Source organism: Panthera onca, chromosome B3 (genome assembly GCF_046562875.1).
Source record: "Panthera onca isolate mPanOnc1 chromosome B3, mPanOnc1 haplotype 2, whole genome shotgun sequence".
Lineage (NCBI taxonomy): Eukaryota > Metazoa > Chordata > Mammalia > Carnivora > Felidae > Panthera > Panthera onca.
In genome coordinates this window covers 71931195-71956403 of record NC_138344.1, presented here as the reverse complement: position 1 = coordinate 71956403, position 25209 = coordinate 71931195, and the positions used below count along the sequence as shown (strand labels likewise).

Sequence of the window (25209 nt, the reverse complement as noted above, 5' to 3'; positions counted from 1 at the left end):
TGAATATCCCCTATAAGTTTTGAGACGAGTAATTTAATTTCTCTCAGTTGTGGTCTTCCATGTGTATAATGGAGAAAATAATTCTAACTGGCTCTTTTCCCCCCAACCTGGCGACAGACAGTTTCAGTTGGACCTGGATGCCCAATTGGACCCAGGGCTTCTCAAACAGCCAAGGATCCCAGGGTTCTATGATTTAAGGTACCACAGACCATCCCACGCTAACTTGCCCTGGAAGCTCACCTCTTGAACTTCTGTTAATTGTGCTCTTGTTGCTACCAACGAGGTATTCCTTTCATGTAGAAGCTTCTTAAGACGAATCAGCTCTATATTCTCCTTAATGGAAGCTCTGGACAAAGAAGACAGTGCTGAAACATTCTCTCTGTGAATGGACAGAGTTAAACACCTTTCCCCCAACACTGCACCAAGAACATCTTCCTCTTCCTCTTGCATTTTTATCTTGCCCACAACATAGCAGAAGTAGGAAGCAAATGTATACCCCAATAAATAACCTCTTTTCTCCCATTTCCCTTTCACACCAGCTGAGATTTGAGAGAGAGACTACCAACCTTAAAACTCTGTGTTCTGAGAAAACATAATAGCTATTTTGAAAATTATGGTGCTTACAGCTTCCCATAAACTTTGCAAAGTCCAACTGAATCTGAGTCTTGTTTCCTTTGAGAAACTGGAAAGGTATGGGTATGGAGAACACAAGGGAAGATTATTATTTCTGAACCTAGGAGATCATATTTTCTTTATTATTTGAAAGGTATTCAGGAGGATTTGGTTCATTAGACTCTATCTCAGGGATTCCCAGTCCCAACTGCTTATTAGAATCATCTGGAGAAATCTTTATAATTGTACTGCATGAACTCCACTCCCACATAATTGAAAGGGAATCTCTGGAATAGGGCCCAGACTTCTGTAGGGTTTTATCTATTTTTTAATTTTCAGAATATGTTTACATGAAATAAATTATAAGATACACATGTTTTTTCTTTTATATAACTTATTTACCTGTTTATTTTTATGTGGTATGTTCCATATTGTATTATCTCATATATTATTTTTTGTTTTCTTAATCAATATTGTCTTTTTTTGATTAGAACATTTCTTTTTTTTCTCCAAATTTTTATTCAAATTCCAGTTAGTTAACATGCAGTGTAATATTGGTTTCTGGTGTAGAATTCAGTGATTCATCACTTACATACAACATCCAGTGCTCATCACAACAAGTACCATCCTTAATACCCATCGCCTATTTAACCCATCCCCTCACCCACCTCCTCTTCAGGCTTCTTTGGTTTTATTTATTTGTTTTTTAGATTTTTATTTTTGAGAGAGTGAGTGGGGGAGAGAGAGAGGGAAACAAAGGATCCCAAGTGTGCTCTGCACTGACAGCACAGAGCCTGATGTAGGGCTCGACCTTACAAGCCGTGAGATCATGACCTGAGCTAAAGTGGGATGCTTAACCAACTCAGACCCCCCCAGACACCACCCTCCGACTTCTGTGGTTTTAAAACATCTCCAGTTGAAAACTATGTTTGAACATGGATGTTTATAGCAATTTCATTCATAATTGCCAAAATTTGGAAGCAACCAAGATGTCCTTCAGTAGGTGAATGGATAAAAACACTGTGGTACATCCAGACAATGGAACATTATTCAGTGCTAAAAGAAATGAGCTATCAAGCCATGAAAAGACATGCAGGAGACCTAAATGCATACTGCTAAGTGAAAGAAGCCAATCTGAAAAGACTACATAGTGTATGATTCCAACTATATGACATTCTGGCCAAAGGCAAAGTCAGAAAAACAGTAGAAAGATCAACGGTGTGGGGGGTGAGGGGGAAGGGAGGGATGAACAGGCAGGGAGCACAGAGGATGTTTAGGGCAGTGAATCTATTCTGTATAGTACTGTACTGGTAGATACATGTCATCATACATTTGTCCAAACCCATAGAATGTGCAACACCCAGAGTGAACCCTAAGGTAAACTATGGACTCTGGGTGATAATGATATATCAGTGCAGGTTCATCCATAGTCACAAAAATACCACTCTGGTATGGGAGACTGATAGTAAGGGAGGCTGTGGGGGCGGGAAATGAGGGATATATGGGAAATCTCTGTACTTTCTGCTCAATTTTGCTATGAATCTAAAACTCATAAATCTAAAAAAATAAAGTCTACTTTTAAAAAAAAAGTTCTCCAGGGGCACCTGGGTTGTTCAGTCAGTTAGGCAACAGACTCTTGATTGCAGCTCAAGTCATGATCTCACAGTTCGTGAATTCGAGCCCCACATCAGGCTCTAGACTGACAGTGCCAAGCCTGCTTGGGATTCTCTCTCTCTCCTTCTCTCTCTGTCCCTCCCCCAATCATTCTCTCTCCCTGCCTCCCTCTCTCACTCTCTCTCCCCCTCTCACTCTCAAAAATAAATAAATCAAATCAAATAAAGTTCTCCAAAGACTGATGCACATTGAGAGCTGAGAACTCCTATCTGTGACGAGGATGAAACAGTTTTCTTTCTGTGAAGTGAAGCAGCAAATCTTCTAATTTACATAAACATTCTCTTTAGGTTAATCCATTTCTTAACCCACATAGGAATCCAGGTCTATTTCTCAGACTGAATTTAACCCCAGGCATTCTCCTTTCCTCTGAGACAGAGGAAAGATACCAGTAAGAATCTCTTACTTTTCCAGTTCATATGGCTTGAGGCATGGAATGCTGCACTCTTACCGAAGCTCTGTGGCCTTCTGAGCACACCCCAAAGACCTTCTCTGTTCAAAATCTTCATCTTTGGACCACATTTTCTCAGGAGACTTGGGTGGTTCTTCCAACAGCATCGTATTGCTGGTCACAATATGAGCACTGTTAAGGCATGCACAGACCAATGAGTTTAGTCATAATTATGACTTTGCTGAAAGAAATTATACTGCTAGAATTAGGAACATTAAACACAAAAAGAAGACATAGAAATTGCTGTTCTAGGCATTTAGAACTGAGTTCTCACATGTATGAAAAGAAATTAGAGGAGTTAGTAATTTTGGTATATGTGATGGTTAATCTTACAAAATATAGCTTTCAAGTGTCAAACAGAAGTATAAATTAATTATGACCTAAGGGAGAAAAATATAAAGGGAAAGAGACAGAATACCTTCACTTAAGGAAAAGGCCTTTATTTGCCTTTTTTTCAAAGACAGACAGATGCTGATTTCCCATCTTTTAAGCAATGAAGTTGGAATTTGACCTAGAGTTGACTTTCAGCTTCTCTGATTATGCTGGACAGATTTGAAAATGCCAACATTCACTTGTTCCCTAAATAATGTATTTCCAATTAAAGCTGAAGGAGTAACAGTGCAGGATAAAGGAGTAAGAACTTACAGTTCACTGGATTCACTGTATATTTCACTTCTGATCTTTTCATTTGTCACGTGTTCCTTGAATGTAGGAGGGGCTGTGTAGCTCAGCCTGTCACTGGGCTCTGGAAGTTTAGACAGAAGATGCAAACTCTGCAATAGATTTCTCCAGAACACTGAGGGCTAAAAGTAGGGAGCTTTGAGACCTGGGGGGAAATCCTTATAATAACCGCTGATCTCAGGGGAGGGGGTCTCAGTCTTTACTCTTTTTTCTTTTTCCTCAATTCTTTTTTTTTTTTTTTTAATTTATTCATTTTTGAGAGAGAAAGAGAGAGAGAGCTGGGAGGGAGGGAGACAGACAGACACAGAGAGAGAGAGAGAGAGAGAGAAAGAGAGAGAGAATACTAAGCAGGTTCCACGCTTGTCAGCACAGAGTCCAACTTGGGGGTTGAACTCACCAAACCATGAGATTGTGACCTGAGCCAAAATCAAAGAATTGCTTAACTGCCTGAGCTACCACAGGCATCCCTCTCAGTCTTTACTCTTGCATAGATATGCAAATACAGACTTAATAAATGAGTGGGACTACAGACTGTCAAGTAAGAGAGTATAAATGGGAAGAAGAAAGCTGCAAAGAAGAAAGGGACTATGTGTCTAAAACTCTAATGCATCTTTACCTCTGATGCTGGGTATATAACTCATACTCAATAATGCTGAAGTCAAACTGAACTTAGACTTAACTAAAGACAACAAATTCCTATGGACCTAAATCAGGGATGAGGAGGCTAGGTGAAGGAAATTTACACAAAAAAATTTTATTTAATTCAATGTTGGGTTTCCTAGCAGCCATAGACTCTTAGCCATTTGGAATACAGGAAGAAAAGAAATCGCAACTTCTCACTTACAGCCTGATTTCTAAGCTTGGACTTCAGAATTTCCAGGTGCCCCTGCAAAGTTTTGATTATGTATATGTGTATTTTTCTTGGGAGGAGGCCTCGGTTTGATCATGGGCTCAAAGGCGTCCACTTTCCAAAAAAAACTAATAATCCCAGTTTTAGACTCACAGCATTAGTCCAGGGTCCCATAGTTCCCGTAGAGGGACCTGTCCTAAAATCACTCATCATCAAGGATAATTCTAATCTACTTTCTAGGCCCCCTGCATAACTTGGTCAGCAGAATTCCTGTTTCCCTTGTCTGCTTCTCTCCTCTCTGGTACTTCATGGTGAACTGAGAATTGTGAACCTGACATCTCACCAGGAGAAAAAAGATTTTAGGAAGGTAGAAACTACTGGGAAAAAGAGCAGGTGGAATAAAGCAGTAAGGAGGAAAATGTGGCTGCCAAATCAATCCTTCCCAGTGTTTCAGCCCTGTTGGAAACTTGGTCCTGAACCTTACCCCTCTTGGGTTTCTCGGGAACCGGCGCACCGGCCGTGCGGAGCTGTCTGTGTCCCGCGTGGACCCGAGGCTGGCTGCGGCGGGGAGCTGGGGGGCCGACGCGCTGGAACTGCAGCTGCAGCCCATGCAGCAGGGGGTGCTGGTGCTTAGTGGGGGGCTGTCGCCACCCCGCCTTCCGCCGCCGCGGTACAGGCTGTTGGGCTTCCACCACCTCTGCCCTCAGGTCCCGGCCAGAAGCCATCAGCCGACGCAACGCTGTCCTCATCCTAAGGGCAAAAGTAGAGCCGGTGGAAGGGGCCTTTCCAGTTCTGTGAGTTATTATTTCTACAGTTCATTTGGTGGCAAATCATCATGAACTGATCTCTGATATAAATTTATCTACTGTGGTCCATTACCGATACTTTAAAAAATTAATTTTCTATCCCCAATACACTGTAAGTTTTTGAGGACAGGGAGGTTGTGGTATCCATCTTTGTCCATTCTATTGCAATAAAAAAGTGGGGGGGGGGGCAGGGTTCGTCAATGTATTTATTTATATATTTATTTTTAAATAATATACATTGGCTTCTGTCCTAATAAATTGTGATTATGTTACAACATAAACAAAAATACTAATTTTTAAAGAATTGGTAATTAAATATAAGCATAAATTTTAATATTTACTTCTCCCATCCCACTTGTCTGCACACCCCCGTATATGTACCCAACTTTAAGGATTACTCTCCTACAGCCTCTAGTATACACCCCTATAGCCCCTAGTATATATTGAGACTTACCTATGGTGGACAGTCAATCACTGTTTGTCATCTTTTTTTTTAAATTAATCTCTACACCCAATGTGGGGCTCGAACTCACAATCCTGAGATCAAGAGTCTCATGCTCCACAGACTGAGTCAGTCAGGTGCCCCCCACTATCTGTCATCTTGACCTAAAATCATGCTTTCAACCCTTATCATCCAATTCTGTGGTCCCCCTGCCTGCCAGTTCTGACATACTATGTGGCCTTGGGCACGTCATTAACCTTTTGTGATCAGTTTCCTCATCTATGAATAAAGATAAAAATAGTACCTGCCTCATTAGATTGTTAGGAGAAGTGAATTAAATAAATATACGTAAAGTGTTTAGAACAGTGCTGTGCAGGGGTGCCTGGGTGGCTCAGTCAGTTAAGTGTCTGACTCTTGGTTTCAATTCAGGTCATGATCTCACCCTTTGTGAGTTTGAGCCCAGCCTGTTTCAGATTCTGTCTCCCTCTCTTTCTGCCCCTACCCCACTCACACTGTCTCTATCTCAAAAATAAATAAAACATTAAACAATTTTTTTAAAGAAAATGAACAGTGCTGTGCATTGTGAGCACTGTAGAAGTTAGCTATTATTATTATTATTACATATCATATCCAGATAAAGAAATCAAGTCATGAAACAGCCGGGTAAACTGCCCAAAGCCAAGGGTGATGGAATCTAATTTTTAGCCACTTAATATCTATAATCTCAAGTACTTTTTGGTTATCAACCAAGAAGCAATATTTTTTGGCCTATGCAGCCTTCTGCTTTCACCAGATTCTCAAGTTCTCTGCAATATAAAAGAATCTCTCACTCTGAAGAGTGTTGGCATACAATGGAAGCCTGTATCCTGTAGATTCTACATGCAGCTTTGAACCACTCCTGGGGATTACCAGTGAGAAAGCAAAAAGATGCTCTTGACATTGGGGAGTAGGTCTAACCTAACTAGTTCCCGGTGTTGTGTGAAGCTGGCCTGTTGTTCACAGCTAGGTCATGTTATTATCCTGTTGGACACAATCGCACACAACACCAACATCAGACAAGGCCACTGAGACCATGATAGAGTGATACTGAACAAGGCCACCGTATAATTTCATCTAAACACAAACACAAGGTCACTGTGCTGCACACAAAATACCAAACATTCTCCTTTCCTGGTTAATAAGTGAGTGCTATTCTAACCAATTACAGCTTTAGCTTCACTCTAGTCTACCTTCCCTGCAGATAATGATTAACTGAGATATCCAAATGCGGAGTTGTCCCTGCTTTCTAACGGTATAACATCTGGAGCAAACTCCTGTTACCCTTGGACCCTCCCACAAATAACCCAACTGAAGCTCAAATCCTGTAATAGATTTTTTTTCTAACACATTCTTACTGAAATGACTGTATCATCTATGGTGTGCATTTCTCTAGCTGCAGTGAATAATAAACCCAACTTGCTCAACTATAGGTGTGTTCCTGCTAGTCTTTGGCTGGAAGGCATTGACACCAATATCTTTAAAATATGTCCTAGAGATAAACTCTGAACTTTCAGAACTTCTATTCTTCCCATCTGTTAATCTATCCACACTCCATCTCAGATTCCTCTCCAGGTCTCATCCCAAGAGATGCCCTTTTGAAAGCCAATAACTTAAGGTTACCGTACACGGTATATTTCGGAGGGCTTTTTAGCACACTCACTAGTTGTGACTTTAGGCAAGTTACTTAACCTTTTTATGTTTTCTTTTCCTCTTAATAGTACCTCCTCCCTCATAGTATTAAATAAGTTAATTGCATTTATAATAAGTTAGTTAATATACATAAAGCACTTCTAATATGCCTGATACAGGAAATGACCAATATGATTTTTGGTTTTGTTTTGCAAATAAAAACCTCCTTCTCTGACTTGCCCCTGTTCCCCTTTGTTCCCCAGCTTAAGGAGAACACAAGGTACCTTTTGATCTCATCCTGTTGCTTCCAATAAAGCTCCTTCACCAACATGTGCTCTTCACGAAGACGAAACAAGCTGTCCTCCAATTCTTCCCGGCTCATTCTGCTCAGGGGTGGTTGAGTTTTTATATTCTTACCTAAAGTCCCAGAAAAGGGTAAAGAGAGATTATTTTTATGTGTAATTTTTTTTAATCCATCAGGTCTCTCATCACATTTTGTCTAGAGGGCTTCAATCTATCTGAGTCGTGTGTCTGAAAGGAAATTCAGGAAGTATATGAAATGTGTGCTAATGGACCTCTTTATCAGTCCATAGCATTCCTGGATATGGAATATCATTCCGTATTGTTTCAGCACAAGGTATGACTCAATCTCCTGTCTAGAAAGTACATTCTCTTTATAAAAACATCAAATTGGGCTGTCAGTCTACTTAATTTTTTTTTAATTTACTCTTCTATTTTTTCTACTTACTAGATAATTTGGACATAGACAAAGACTGTGCCCACAACCATCTTCAAACCCTTACTAAGGAAATGGATAGAAACCTTTCTTGATTACCAAAGAGTCATCTAATTTGTTTTTGTGGTCTGGAGAAACCGTTCCCAAAGTTGCCTCCTTGAAATACAGCATCTGCTTGTTCTAAGCAGAGGAAACTAGAGCACACTTTTCAGTGTGTTGATGTTCACTGGCCCAGACTCAGCTCTTGATTGCATGGGAAAGAACCTAAAACTCCAGCACTCAAAATATAGCTCTTTCCCTGAAAGAGAGCGCTCAGAACTTCAGTCTCAGAACCACCTCAGCCACCACTATCCCCTCTCTGGTCTATCCTTTGGAAAAGGTAAGTTTTTTAAAAAACAGGTTTATTAAAGTATAGTTAGCATGTAATATGCTGAATATATTTAAAGTGTAAAATTTGGTCAATTTTGACAAGTGTTAGAACTGTGAAGCCTTCACAGTTAAGATAACAAACATATCCATGATAGCCAAGTTTCCTTGGCCCCTTTGTGACCCATTCCTCTCTACTCCATCCTAACCCCAATTCTACTTTAGTTCCCAGGAAACCACTGATATGTTTTATGTCACTATAGATTCAATTCTTTAGAATTTGATATAGATCAAATCATCCATTATGTACCCATTTTATTTTTTAGTTTTTGGGGGGCTGTTTTGACCTTTTTCACTCAGTATAATTATTTTGAGATTCATCCATGGTGTTTCTTATATCAATAGTTTCTTTTGGTTGCTGGTAGTATTTCACTGTACAGATACACCATAATTTATCCATTTGGTGGACATTTGAATTATTTCCAGGTTTTGGCTATTACAAATAGAGCAGCTATGAAAATATATCTATAAGTCTTTATATAGACATTTTTTAATTTCTCCTGGGCAAATATGTAGGAATGAAATAGCTGGGTCATAAGACAGGTGTATATTTAACTTTTTAAAAATCTGCCAAATTGTTCTCCAAATATGCATATCTCACAATATATAATATTACATATATCTTTATTATTTCTTGGAACCACTTGAAAGTAAGTTGTACACATCATGTCCATTACTTTTTTTTTTTAAGTTTATTTATTTTTGACAGAGACAGAGACAGTGTGAGCAGGGGAAGGGCAGAGAGAGGGGGAAGACAGAATCCCAAGCAGGCTCCATGCTGTTAGTACAGAGCCCAATGCAAGCCTTTAACTACTAAATTGTAAGATCATGACCTGAGCCAAAACCAAGAGTGGGACGCTTAATCAACTGAGCCACCCAGACACCTCTGTCCCATTACTTTTAAACATGTTATTGTATATTTCCTAAAAACAAGGACATAGCCATAGAATAATTCTCATTCCATTACTCCTACATTTATTAGTTGGAATTGTACTATAAGGGAAAGATCTCCTTTCAATAAATTTATTTATTACCTAACATATTTATATACATATTTATATAACCTCATGGATTATACATGTTATACAATCTCATGTTATACAATTATAACATATTTATACACTTTCATGGATTCCTATTTTAGTCAATGGGTTATAATCCATTGATACCATACACTTTTCCCCCAAAATTTATTATTTTTTTATTAAAAATTATTTTTAACGTTTATTTATTTTTGAGAGAGACAGAGCATGAGCAGGAGAGGGGCAGAGAAAGAGTGAGACACAGAATCTGAAGCAGACTCCAGGGTCTGAGCTGTCAGCACAGAGCCCGGCACGGGGTTTGAATTCACGAACCATGAGATCATGACCTGAACTGAAGTAGGATGGTCAACCAACTGAGCCACCCAGGCACCTCTAATTTTTATTTCTTTTTAGAGAGAGAGCATACAAGCAGGGGAGGGACAGAGAAAGAGAGAGAGAGAGAATCCCAAGGAGGCTTTATGCCCAGCGTGTGGAGCCCAGTGTGGAGCTTGATCTCATGACTATGAGATCATGACCTGAGCCAAAATCAAGAGTTGGAGGCTTAACTGACTGAGCCACCCAGGCATCCCTATCATTATTCATCTTCACGCTCAAACTGTCCCAGATTCAGCCAGTGTGAGCCCTTCCAGCTGGTTCTGGTGTCCTTTTAAAATATCTTCCTGGGGGGCACCTGGGTGGTTCAGTCGGTTAAGTGTCTGACTTCTGCTCAGGTCATGTTATCACAGTCTGTGAGTTCGAGCCCCGCATCAGGCTCTGTGCTGACAGCTCGGAGCCTGGAGCCTGCTTTGGATTCTGTGTCTCCCTCTCTCTCTGCTCCTCCCCTGCTCATGCTCTGTCTCTGTCTCAAAAACAAATAAAAACATTTTTTGGGGCGCCTGGATGGCTCAGTCGGTTAGGCATCCGACTTCAGCTCAGGTCATGATCTCGTGGTCCGTGAGTTCGAGCCCCGCATCGGGCTCTGGGCTGATGGCTCAGAGCCTGGAGCCTGCTTCCGATTCTGGGTCTCCCTCTCTCTCTGCCCCTCCCCCATTCATGCTCTCTCTCTGTCTCAAAAATAAATAAATGTTAGGGGCGCCTGGGTGGCTCAGTCGGTTAAGCATCCGACTTCGGCTCAGGTCATGATCTCACGGTCTGTGAGTTCGAGCCTCGCGTCGGGCTCTGTGCTGACAGCTTGGAGCCTGGAGCCTGCTTCCGATTCTGTGTCTCCCTCTCTCTCTGCCCCTCCCCTGCTCATGCTCTGTCTCTCTCTGTCTCAAAAATAAATAAAACATAATTTATTAAATAAATAAATAAAAATAAAAAAATAAATAAACGTTAAAGATTTTAAAATAAAAATAAATAAATAAAAACATTTTTTAAAAATTAAAAAAAATAAAATATCTTCATGGGAGCACTTCTTGATCTCAGGGTGTGAGTTCAAGCCCAATGTTCGGCATGGAGCTAACTTAAAAAAAAAAAAAAGACAAAAAAACCTATCGGGGGGACCTGGCTGTCTCAGTTGGTAGAACATGTGACTCTTGATCCTGGGTCTTGAGTTCAAGCCCCACATTGGGTGTAGAGATTACTTAAAAACAAACAAACAAACAAACCAAAAACTAAGATCTGGGTGACATGAAAAGATATTCAACATCACTAATAATCAGGGAAATGCAAATTAAAGCCACAATGAGATATATCACCTTATATCTGTCAGAATGGCTAGTATCAAAAAGACAAGAAATATCAAGTGTCGGTGTAGATGTGGAGAAAAAGGAACCCTCATGCAACGTTGGTGGGAACACAAATTGATGTAGACACTGTGGAAAACAGTATGGAGTTATCTCAAAAAATTAAAAATAGAATTACCATATGATACAGTAATTCAGCTACTGGGTATTTACCATAAAAAAAACAAAAACACTAGTTTCAAAAGATATATGCACTTCTTATGTTTACTTCAGCATTATTTAGAATAGCCAAGATATGGGAACAATGCAGGGAGCCTGGGTAGCTCAGTCGGTTAAGTGTCCAACTCTTGATTTTGGCTCAGGTCATGATCCCAGGGTCATGGAATTGAGCCCCACACTGGGCTCTGTGCTGAGCGTGGAGCACACTGAGGATTCTTTCTCTCTCTCCCTCTGCCCCTTTTCCTAGCTCTAAAATTAAAAATAATAATAATAAGGAAACAACCCAAGATAGATGAATGGATAAAGGAGATGTGGTATGTATATAGGGGTGCCTGGGTGGCTCAGTCGGTTGACTGTCCAACTTCAGCTCAGGTCATGATCTTGTGGTTCATGAGTTCAGGCCCCATGTCGGGGCTCTGTGCTGACAGCTCAGAGCCTGGAGCCTGCTTTGAATTCTGTGTCTCTTCCTCTCTCTGCCCCTCCCTGTCTTGTGCTCTTTGTCTCTGTCTCTCTCTCAAAAAGAAATAAACATTTAAAAAAAAAAGATATGATATATACGTTGGAATATTACTCAGCCATAAAAATAAGATCTTGCCATTTGTAACAACTTGGATGAGCCTAGAAGGTATTATTAATGACATAAGTCAGGTAAAGACAAATACAATATGATTTTACTTATATGTGCAATCCAAAAAAAAAAAAAAAAAAAAGCAGTAACAAACCCATAAATACAGAGAACCAACTGGTGAGTGGAAGGGGTAGAAGGATGGGCAAAATGGAGGAAGGAGAGTGGGAGTTATGGAATGAATAAGTCACAGGGATGAAAGGTACAACATAGGGAATACAGTCAATGGTGTTGAATAGTGACAGATGGTAGCTACACTTGTAATGAGCACAGATAGTGTAAGTAAAGAGATCATGAATCACTATGCTGTACACCTAAAACTAATGAAACATTGTATGTCAACTATACTTCAATTAAAAAAAAAGTTTCTCAGGGCACCTGGGTGGCTCAGTCAGTTGAGTGTCCGACTTTGGCTCAGGTTATGATCTCACGGTTTGTGAGTTCAAGACCCATGTTGGGCTCTGTTCTGACAGCTCAGAGCCTTGGGCCTGCTTTGGATTCTGTGTTTCCTTTCTCTCTCTACCCCTCCCCTGCTTGTGCACACTCTCTCTCTCTCTCTCTCAGAAATAAACATTAAAAATTTTTTTAAAAAGTTTTTTTTCCTCCAAAGTATCTAAAATAAATTCAATATTGCTTAGAATGGAGGGAATAAAATAGATATAACTTCCAAACCAATGAACTTACAAAATAATGCAGCTGACTGCTAGGCCACTTAGCTTAATAGAAAAGAAAGTATGGTCACTAGGAAGAAAAAAATTTTTTAATGTTTATTTATTTTGAGAGAGTGTGTGTGAGCAAGAGAGGGGAAGAGAGGGAGAGAGAGAATCCCAAGCAGGCTCTACACTGTCAGCACAGAGCCCAATGTGGAGCTCAATCCCATGACACTGGGATCATGACCTGAGTCGAAAACAAGAGTAGGACACTTAATTCACTGAGCCACCCAGGAGCCCCCAAGGAAGACAATTTTTAACATGACCATAAGCCTTTATGAAAATCTACATTTATAACAAGCACGTTACTTCATTTACTTTTAACTATTACATAAATAACAGGAATAAAATTGGACACAGTTTATAATAAAACTTATAAAAGTTTCTTTTTCCACAAAATCAATATGTAAATCCTTCATTCTGGCACCTTCTTCTGAATAAACATTAAGTTATTTTGGCTCTTTGGTCATGTGGATGGCCTCAAAATTGACTAGACTCTCTAGGTGGTTAATTCCTGCACAGGGTTTTCAGTCACTAATACTATGACTTTTCTGACTTTGAAAATTATTTCAGTCAGTTCGCATTTCAGTTCATGGAAGAGTTAAAGGTTTGAGAAGCACAAAATCCCCAGTTGTGCACTGCTAAAGAGCATTATGAACAAATAGATTTTTCCCTTATTAAAATATTATGATCCATTTAGCATCAGTAACTGAACAAGCTCTAGACATCTCTCATCTAGACATCTTTGTTACCTCCTGGCTTGACTAGGTCCTCCTTTTTTTTTTTTTTTTTTAATTGAACATGTTTTATTGCTAATGTCTTACACAAATGAAAACCCAACCCAAAATTTATTGGATGTAGTTAAACACAGAGCTAATGGGTAAATTTATAGCTGTAAATGTCTGCATTCAAAAAGAAGATCTCAAATCAAACCTTGAGAAATTAGAAAAAGAAGAGGAAGCTAAACCCAAAGCAAGCAGAAGGAAGGAAAAAACAAAGAGTAGAGCAAGTATAAATCAAACAAGAAGCAGAAAAATAGTGAAAATTAATAAAACAAATATTGGTTCTTGGAGAGATAAACAAAGTTAACAAAACTTTAGCTAGACTGACCAAGACTTAAGAGAGAAGACTCAAATTGCTAAAATCAGGAATGAACAAAGTGACATCATACTAACTTAAAGAATGAAAAGAACTATATGGAAATACTACAAACAATTGTATGTCAACAAATTAGATAACACAGGTGCAGAGGACAGTTTCCTAGAAAGACACAAATTACTAAAATTGACTCAAGAGGAAACAGAAAACCTGAACAGACATATGAGACTGAATTTTTAATAAAAAACATTCCACCAAGAAAATCTCAAGCCCAGATGACTTCACTGATGAATTCTACCAAATATTTAAAGAAGAGTTAACATCAATCCTTCACAAAGCCTTCCAAAAAATAGAACAAGCAACACTTCCCAACTTATTACATGAGTTTGAAACCAAAGACATCACAAGAAAGAAAACATAGATCAGTATCTCTTATAACCACAGACACAAAATCCTCAACAAAAAAATATCAAACTGAATCAACCAACACATAAAAAGTCTTTTAACCAGGGGCACCTGGGTTGCTCAGTCAGTTGAACATATGGCTTAGGTCATGATCTCATGGTGTCTGAGTTTGAGTCCCACATCAGGCTCATTGCTGTCAGCATGGAGCCCAATTCAGATGCTCTGTTCACCCTCTCCCAGCCCCTCCCCGACTTGTGCTCTCTCTCTTTCAAAAATAAATAAAACATTAAAAAACAAAAAATGGCTGTTAATTATACCAAAAAGAATTTATCCCAGGAATACAGCTTGGTTTAAAATATGAAAAATCAATCTAATATGCCATATTAATATACTAAAAGACAAAACGACATCATATCAATGGTCACAGAAAAAAAATTGACAAATCCAACATCCTTTCATGATAAAAACATTCAATCAACTACTAATAGAAAGAAACTTCCTCAAACTGATAAGGGCCATCTACAAAAGACTCAGGGCTAAAATCATGCTTAACAGATCTAAAGCTCTCCCACTGAGATCAGGAAAATGACAAGGATGTCCATTCTTGCCACTTTATTTAACATTTTACTGGAGGTTCTATCCATGGAAATTAGGCATGAAAAAGAAAATACACCCAAATTAGAAAAGACAAAGTAAAACTATGTGTATTAACAGATAACATGATGATGTATATAGAAAATCCTAAGGAATCCACTAAAAAAAAAAAGTTATTAGATGGGCACCTGGCTGGCTCAGTTGAATAAGCCTCCAATTCCGGATTTTGGCTCAGGTCATGATCTCACAGTTTGTGAGATTGAGCCCTGCCTTGGGCTCACAGTGTGGAGCCTGCTTGGGATTCTCTCTCTCTCTCCCTTCCTCTCTCTCTGCTCCTCCTCTGCTCATATGTGCACTCTCTCTGTCTCTCTGTGTCTCGCAAAATAAATAAACTTAAAAAAAAAACTACTAGAAGTAATATACGAGGTGAGTAAAGTTTTCAGGTGTAGGATCAATGCACAAGATTAATGATATTCCTATCTACTAAACAATCTGAAGACTAAATTAAGATAACAAATCAATTTACAATAGCATAAAAAAATAAATGGGGATAAATGTAACAGGTATAAAATTTGTACACTGAAATATATAAAACATCATTTAAAGGAATTAAAAATGTTTAAATAATTAGGAAGACATCCCGTGTTCATGGATTTAAAGACCTAATATTGATAAGATGGCAATATTTCCACAATTCATGTACAAATTAATGCAGTCCCTATCAAAATCCCAGTTTGCTTTTTTTCCCCCCCCAGACATTGACGAGCTGATCCTAAAGTTCATATGGAAATTCAAGGAATACAGAATAGCTAAAATAACCTTGAAAAAGAACAAAGCTGTAGGATTCACACATCCTGATTTCAAAACTTACTACAAAGCTATAAGAATCAAGACAGCACAGGGGCACCTGGGTGGCTCAGTCGGTTAAGCATCTGACTTAGGCTCAGGTCGTGATCTCATGGTTCGTGAATTCAAGCCCTGCATTGGACTCTGTGCTGACAGCTCAGAGCCTGGAGCCTGCTTTGGATTCTGTGTGTCCCTCTCTCTCTCTCTGTCCCCCACCACCCCTGCCAGCCTGTTTGTTCTTTCTCTTTCTCTCTCTCTCTCTCAAAAATAAACAAACATTAAAAAATTGGATAAAGGATCTAAGGAGACATTCTTCCAAAGAAGCTAAACAAGTGAATGATAAATACATGAAAGATGTTCAGTGTGATTATTCATTAGGGAAGTGTAAATCAAAACCACAAAAGAATAAATTTTTAAAAACAACCTAAGAGGGGTGCCTGGGTGGCTCAGTTGGCTAAGTGTCTGATTCTTGGTTTGGGCTCAGGTCATGATATTGCAGTCCCTGAGATCAAGCCCTGCATCAGGCTCTGTGCTGACAGTGTGGAGCCTGCTTGGGATTCTCTCCCTCCCCTACTTGCACTGTCTCTATCTCTCTCAAAATCAATAAATAAGCATTAAAACACACACACACACACACACACACACACACACACACACACACACGAGATCACTTCAATAACAAGTGAGGATATGAAAAAATTGGAACTTTCATACATTGTTGGTAGGAACATAAAAGGGTACAACTGCTTTAAAAATAGTTTGGCAATTCTTCAAAACGTTAAACATAGAGCTACCATATGACCTAGCAATTCCACTTCTGGGTATATAAGAAAAATGAAAACATGTCCACCCAAAAATTTGTACACAAATGTTCATAGCAGCATTATTCATAACAGCCCCCAAGTGAAAATAATCCAAATGTTCATCAACCTATGAATATATAAACAAATGTGGTATGCCCATAAAATGAAATATTATTATGCAACAAAAAGGAATGGAGGTATTGATAAATGCTATAACATGGATGAACTTTGGAAACATGCTAAGTGAAAGAAGCCAGACACACAAAAAATATATGATTTCTTCTACACAAAATGTCCAGACCAGGCAAATGGATAGAGACTGAAAGCAGATGAGTGATTATGAGAGGCAGGCTGTGGGGACATGGGGACAGGGTTTCTTTTTTTTTTAAGTTTATTTTGAGAAAGAGAGAGAGTACACAAGCACACAGGGGAGGAGCAGGGAGAGAGGGAGAGAGAGAATTCCAAGCAGGCCCTGTGCTGTTAGTGCAAAGCCTGAAGTGGGGCTTGAATTCATGAACTGTGAGACCATGATCTGAGCTGAAATCAAGAGTCTGACATAACCGCCTGAGCCACCCAGGTGCCCCAATAAAGGGTTTCTTTTTGGGGTAATTAAATGTTCTAAAATTAGTGGGTATGAATTCAAAACTATCAATATAGTAAAAATTACTGAATTGTACAATTTGAAAGAGTGAATTTTATGGCATGTAAATTATATCCCAATAAAACTGTAATGTGTAATACATACAACATACATTATATATGTATGATTATAAAAATGTTAATATATACATCTCACATATATAAATGAGGAAATAAATAGTTTGAAGAATAATGAAGTGTACACATACATACTAGCTGAAGAAACAGAACATTACTAATACACTAAGAACCCTCTGTAAGTTCCCACACATCCTATTCCCTTCTTCCCCCAGAGGTGACTATTATCATGAAGGCTATATCATTAGTAACTGCTGTATATTTCTCTTTTTAATTAATTTTTTAATGTTTATGTTTATAAGGTTTATTTAATGTTTATTTATGTTTATAATAAATGTTTATTTATTTAATGTTTTTTAATATTTATTTTGAAAGAGAGAGAGAGAGAGAAAGAGCAAGCACATGGGCAAGGGAGGGACAGAGACAAAGAATCCCAAGCAGGCTCTAAACTGGCAGATGCAGGGCTCAATCTCATGACTGTAAGATCATGACCTGAGCTGAAATCAAGAGTTGGATGCTTAACTGACTAAGCCACCCAGGCACACCTGCCTTACATATCTTTATAATTTTATAAAGGAAATTAGAGCCACGGGGCCAGCCTGGTGGGCCATAGATGCATGATTGTGAATTGGGAGAGATAAAATGGGCAACGTAGGCTTGGGTGGGAGGGATCCCCTTCTGTGAAGAGACAAAGGGAAGAGAAAGACAGGCTGGGGAAGTGTAGGACAGTATCTGGACAAGTGAAGAACCACAGACCAGGATGGACAAAGATCCAATCTCTAACTGCCGGGCTTTCTCCAGACTGGGGCCGGCTGCCCTGTTTGCACACCTGGGGAGGAAGGGAGCCAGCCCTGGGCTCAGTAACTAGTCCAGAGGAGTGGTCCGCAGTGGGGGAAAGCAATCCCCTCCTTGGAGTGCTGTAGGAAGAAGGTATATAACCTTTCAAAGTACAAAGACTGCCGGCGCCACCAGCCAGAGGCCATATATCTGCAGCGCAGAGCAGCACTTCCCCAGAACTAGGGCGCACAGAGCAGGACTCTTTAAGACATTGAGGTTTGAATCCCAGCTGAGCGCCAGGGAGGTGAGGGAGTGGGCGGAGCAAGGCAAACTGCCTCATTCGCACCCCTGGCACTAGGAGGACGGCCTTAACACAGTGGCTTGGGACACCCGGTCCGTGGAGGAGAGACTTGGGTGTCGCTATTTTACTCCCCATCACCAACAAGGTGGGGCCTCAAGGAATGGACAGTGGGCCCACAGTGGAGGCGGACCCGCTTACACCAAACCACGCCCCTCCACGCCTGGTAATTGCGAATCTACTGGAGCAGGATTGATGATGACCAACCAGACAGCCCCTCCTCCAGGCCAGTGGTTTTACCAGTTCCAAGGCACCCAGCGGTTTTACATTTCCTGATTTAATTCTTGGACAATTCTTATTATATATACACATTTTTCTTTACCTTTCTTTCCTCCTTCTTATTTCTTCCCTCCTCTAGTCTGGTTATTCTGGTTGTTGGTTTGTTTAAGCAGACATATTTAATCTATTCTCTTTATACCTGTTCTGTATCTCCTTCTTTAATTCCCCGCTGCCCCCTCTCTCTGGATTAAGCTGTATAGTTTCTCTGCTGGATCAATTTTCTTTTCTTTTCTTTTTCCCTGCCCCTATCATTTCTCTCTTTGTATGGGAAAAGGCCTCTTCCATTAACAATGCTCCCACCCATTGTTTTGCTGTAGCTGGTGTTTTGGGGCTTTTTTTTCTGTTTTTGTTTGTTTTCTTTTCCAGGGCTACTTCAACAGCAAGTCAAAGCGAACTGGTGGAGGGTCCAAAACAACACTACAAGTAAAGAGATAAAGGAACCAGAGTCACAACGACACAGAGCAAGTAACACACTCCGATAAACACCTAGTGAAAGGCCAGGCCTTAGACAATGTATGACCCCTCTTTAATATAGTAGTGCTTGCAGGTACAGGACACATAACAAGCTTTTAAAACACATAAGGGACAGAAAACTAGCCAAAATGACAAAATGGAAGAATTCTCATCAAAAGAAATTCCAGGAAGAAATGATAGCTAAATAATTGTTCAAAACAGATATAAACAATATAACTGAACAAGATTTTAGAATAATAGTCATAAGATTAATTGCTGGGCTTGAAAAAATCATAGAAGACAGCAGAGAATCTATTGCTACAGAGATCAAGGAACTAAAAATTAGTCATGGTGAATTAAAAAAAAATTTTTTTTTAATGTTTATTTACTTTTGACAGAGAGAGCATGAGCAGGGGAGGGGCAGAGAGAGAGGGAAACACAGAATCGAAAGCAGGCTCCAGGCTCTGAGCTGCCAGCACAGAGCCCGACACAGGGCTCGAACTCACAGACCGTGAGATCATGACCTGAGCCGAAGTCAGACACTCAACCGACTGAGCCACCCAGGTGCCCCAGTCATGATGAATTTAAAAATGTTGTCAATGAGGTGCAAAGTAAACTAGAGGTGGTGACAGTGAGGATTAAAGAGGAAAAAGAGAAAATAAGTGAAACAGAAGATAAAATTATGGAAAAAGAGGAAGCTGAGAAAAAGAGATAAAAAAATTCTAGAACATGAGGGGAGAATCAGAGAACTAAGTGATTCAATGAAATGTAATAATACCCACATCTTAGGAGTTTCAGAAGAAGAAGAGAGAGAGAAAGGGGCGGAAGGTGTACTTGAACAAATCATAGCTGAGAACTTCCCCAATCTGGGGAAGGAAACAGACATTGATATCTGCGAGGCACAGAGAACTCCCTTCAGACATAATAGGAATCATGCTTCTGCATGACATATCATAGTGAAACTGGTAAAATACAAATATAAAGGGAGAATTCTGAAAGCAGCTAGGAACAAATGGGTCTTAATCTACAAGGACAGACACATAAGGGTGGTAAGCAGACCTATCTACTGAAACTTGGCAGGCCAGAAGGGAGTGGCAGGAAAAATTCAATGTGCTGAATAGGAAAAATATGTAGCCAAGAATCTTTTATCCAACAAGCCTGTCATTCAAAATAGAAGGAGAGATAAAGATTTTCCCAGACAAAAACTGAAGGAGTTCATCACCACTAAACCAGCCCAAGAGATCCTAATGGGGGCTCTGTGGGTGGAATGTTGCAAAGACCACAAATGACCAGAGACATCACTACAAGCATGAAGCCTACAGATAACACAATGACTCTAAATCCACATCTTTCAATAATAACATCAAATGTAAATGAACTAAATGCTCCAATAAAAAGACACAGGGTATCAGAATGGACAAAAAACAAGACCCATCTATTTGCTCTCTACAAGAGGCCTATTTTAGACCTGAGGACACCTTCAGATTGAAAGTGAGGGGATGGAGAACCATCTATCATGCTACTGGAAGTCAAAAGAAAGCTAGAGTAGCCATACTTATATCGGATAAACTAGATTTTAAACTAAAGTCTGTAACAAGAGATGAAGAAAGGCATTATAGCATAATTATGGAGTCTATCTTTCAAGAAGAGCTAATAATTATAAATGTTTATGGACCCAATTCGGTGGCACCCAAATATATAAAACAATTAATCACACACATAAGCAGTCTTATTAGTAAGAATGTGGTAATTGCCGGAGACTTTAATACTCCATTTACAACAATAGATAATCTACACAGAAAATCAATAAGGAAACAATGGCCCTGAATGATACACTGGACCAGATGGACTTGATAGATATATTAAGAGCTTTTCATCCTAAAGCAGCAGAATACACATTCTTCTTGAGTGCACATGGAACATTCTCCAAGATATATCACATACTGGGTCACAAAACAGCCCTCAATAAATATAAAAGAATTGAGATTATGCCATGCACATTTTCAGATCACAGTGCAATGAAACTTGAAATCAACCACAGGAAAAAATTTGGAAAACCTCCAAATGCATGGAGGTTAAAGAACATCCTACTAAAGAATGAATGGGTCAACCAGGCAATTAAAGAAGAAATTAAAAAATACATAGAAACAAATGAAAATGAAAACACAACAGTCCAAACCCTTTGGGATGCAGCAAAGGCAGTCCTAAGAGGAAAATACATTGCAACCCAGGCCTATTTCAAGAAACAAGAAAAATCCCAAATCCAAAGTCTAATAGTACACCTAAAGGAACTAGAAGCAGAACAACAAAGAAACCCCAAGACCAGCAGAAGAAGAGAAATAATAAAGATCAGAGCAGGAATAAACAATATAGAAAAAAAAAACAACAATAGTGGATCAGATCAATGAAACTAAGAGCTGTGTTTTGAAAAAATAAACAAAATTGATAAACCTCTAGCCAGGCTTCTCAAAAAGAAAAGAGAGAGGACCCAAATAGATAAAATCACAAAAATTGAATTATTACAACAAATCCCTCAGAAATACAAGCAATTATCAGGGAATACTATGAAAAATTATATGCCAACAAAATGGACAACCTGGAAGTAATGGAAAAATTCCTAAACACCCACACACTTCCAAAACTCAAATAGTAAAAAATAGAAAATTTGAACAGACCCATAACTAATGAAGAAGAAATTGAATCAGTCATCAAAAATCTCCCAACAAATAAGAGTCCTGGACCAGATGGCTTCCCTGGGGAATTCTACCTGACATTTAAAGAGATAAATGTCTGGTAGATAATACCTTTCCTTCTCAAGCTGTTCCAAAAAATAGAAAGGGAAGGAAAATGTCCAGACTTGTTCTATGAAGCCAGCATTACTTTGATTTCCAAACCAGACAGAGACCCAGCAAAAAAAAAGAGAACTACAGACCAATATCCCTGATGAGTATGGGTGCAAAAATTCTCAACAACATACTAGCAAATCGAATTCAACAGCATATAAAAAGAATTATTCACCATGATCAAGTGGGATTCATTCCTGGGCTGCAGGGCTGGTTCAGTTTTCACAAATCAATCAGTGTGATACATCACATTAATAAAAGAAAGGATAAGAACCATATGATCCTGTCAGTAGACACAGAAAAAGCATTTAGCAAAATACAGCATCCTTTCTTAATAAAAACCCTCAAGAAAGTTGGGATAGAAGGAACATACCTAAACATCATAAAAGTCATATATGAAAAGCCCACAGCTAATATCATCCTCAGTGGGGAAAACTGAGAGCTTCCCCCCCAGATCAGGAACATGACAGGGATGTCCGCTGTCACCACTGTTGTTTAACATAGTTTTGGAAGTCCTAGCATCAGCAATCAGACAACAAAATGAAATAAAAGGCATCAAAATTGGCAAAGAAGAAGTCAAACTTTCACTTTTCATGGACGACATGATATTCTAGATGGAAAACCCAAAAGACTCCACCAACAGGCTGCTAGAACTGATCCATGGATTCAGCAAAGTCGCAGGGTTCAAAATCAATGTACAGAAATTGGTTGCATTTCTATACACCAATAATGAAGCAACAGAAAAAGAAATCAAGAAATTGATCCCATTTACAATTGCACCAAGAACCATAAAATACCTAGGAATAAACCTAACCAAAGATGTAAAAGACCTGTATGCTGAAAACTATAGAAAACTTATGAAAGAAACTGAAGAAGATACAAAGAAATGGAAAAACATTCCATGCTCATGGATTTGAAGAATAAGTATTGTTAAAATGTCAATACTACCCAAAGCGATCTACACATTCAATGGAATCCCAATCAAAATTGGACCAGCATTCTTCTCAAAGCTAGAACAAGCAATCCTAAAATTTGTATGGAACCACAAAAGATCCCAAATAGCCAAAGTAATGTTGAAAAAGAAAACCAAAGTGGGAGGCGTCATAATCCCAGACTTTTGTCTCTACTACAAAGCTGTAATCATCAAGACAGCATGGTATTGGCACAAAAACAGACACATAGACCAATGGAATAGAATAGAAAACATAGAATTAGACCCACAAATTTATGGCCAAGTAATCTTTGACAAAGCAGGAAAGAGTATCCAATGGAAAAAAGACAGTCTCTTTAGCAAATTGTGCTGGGAGAACTGGACAGCAACATGCAGAACAATGAAACTAGACCACTTTCTTACATCATACACAAAAATAAACTCCAAATGGATTAAAGACCTAAATGTGAGACAGGATACCATCAAAACCCTAGAGAAGAAAGCAGGTGACAACTTCTTTGACCTCAGCTGCAGCAATTTCTTGCCTGACACATCTCCAAAGGCAAAAGAATTAAAAGCAAAAATGAACTATTGGGACCTCATCAAGATACAAATCTTCTGAACTGCAAAGGAAACAATCAACAAAACTAAAAGGCAACTGACGGAATGGGAAAAGGTATTTGCAAATGACATATCAGACAAAGGGCTAGAATCCAAAATCTATAAAGAACTCACCAACCTCCACACCTGAAAAACAAATAATCCAGTGAAGAAATGGGCAAAAGATATGAATAGACACTTTTCCAAAGAAGACATCCAGTTGGCCAACAGATACATGAAAAGATGCTCAACATCACTCATGATCAGGGAAATACAAATCAAAATCACACTGAGATACCACCTCATGCCAGTCAGAGTGGCTAAAATGAACAAATCAGGAGACTATAGATGCTGGTGAGGATGTGGAGAAACAGGAACCCTCTTGCGTTGCTGGTGGGAATGCAAACTGGTGCAGCCACTCTGGAAAACAGTGTGGAGGTTCCCCCAAAAATTAAAAATAGAGCTATCCTATAACCCAGCAATAGCACTACTAGGAATTTATCCAAAGGATACAGGAGTGCTGATGCATAGGGGCACATGTACCCCAATGTTTACAGCAGCACTTTCAACAATAGACAAAATATGGAAAGAGCCTAAATGTCCATCAACTGATGAATGTGGTTTATATATACAAAGGAATACTACTTGGCAATGAGAAAGAATGAAATCATGCCATTTGTAGCAACATGGATAGAGCTGGAAGGTATTATACTAAGTGAAATAAGTCAGTCAGATAAAGAGAGAGATCATATGTTTTCACTCATATGTGGATCTTGAGAAACAACAAAACCATGGGAGAGGGAAGGGGGAAAATAGTTACAAACAGAGAGGGAAGGAGGCAAACCATAAGAGACTCTTAAATACTGAGAACAAACTGAGGGTGGATGGGGGGTGGGGGAGAGGGGAAGATGGGTGATGGGCATTGAGGAGGGCACTTGTTGGGATGAGCACTGTGTGTTTTATATAAGCGATGAACACGAGAATCTACCCCCAAAAACCAAGAGCACACTTTGCATACTGTATATTAGCCAATTTGACAATAAATTATATTAAAAAATAAATAAAATAAATATGGAGAACAAACTGAGGGTTACTGGAGGGGTTGTGGGAGGGGGGATGGGATAAATGGGTAAGGGGCACTAAGGAATCTACTCCTGAAATCGTTGTACTATACGCTAATTTGGATGTAAATTAAAAAAAAACAAAATGAGGGTTGATGGGGGGTAGGAGGGAGGGGAGGGTGCGTGATGGGTATTGAGGAGGGCACCTTTTGGGATGAGCACTGGGTGTTGTATGGAAACCAATTTGACAATAAATTTCATATATTGAAAAAAATAAAATAAAACCATTTCCAAGGCAAAAAAAAAAATTAAAAGGAAAGAAAAAAAAGTTAAAATTAATAAATAAATAAAAATTTGGAAAAAAAATAAAAGTGGCACAAACAGGAAAAAAAAGAAAGTGAGACTTTTATTATACATATATGTATATTATACATATATATTATACATACATTATACATATGTATGTTATACATATGTATACACATTATACATATATACATATTTTATTATACATATACATATTTTATTATACATATACGTATATATATATACACAAGGTGCACGGGCATGTGTGCATGCATACATACATACGTACAATGTATACATATATATACACACATACATACGATGTACATATATATATCTTTATTTATTCTTTAGAGAGAGACAGGGCGTGAGCAGGGGAGGGGCAGAGAGAGAGGGAGACACAGAATCCGAAGCAGGCTCCAGGCTCTGAGCGATCAGCCCAGAGCCCGACGTGGGGCTCAAACCCACAAAGAGCAAGATCATGACCTGAGCTGAAGTTGGACGCTCAACCAACTGAGCCACCCAGGCACC

The 25209-nt window shown here is 39.1% G+C and overlaps 1 protein-coding gene across 1 annotated transcript in view; it reads right to left on the bottom strand.

Moving 5' to 3' along the window:
- Positions 1–25209, bottom strand: part of RPGRIP1 (RPGR interacting protein 1) — an 81235-nt gene that overhangs the window by 54769 nt on the left and 1257 nt on the right. The window contains exons 2-6 of the mRNA XM_060619171.3: positions 7466–7598; positions 4750–5015; positions 3380–3479; positions 2735–2866; positions 241–346 (exon numbers count right to left, since the gene is read on the bottom strand). Of these exons, the coding sequence (XP_060475154.3) occupies positions 241–346; positions 2735–2866; positions 3380–3479; positions 4750–5015; positions 7466–7598 (737 nt within the window). The remainder of the gene's footprint in view (positions 1–240; positions 347–2734; positions 2867–3379; positions 3480–4749; positions 5016–7465; positions 7599–25209) is intronic.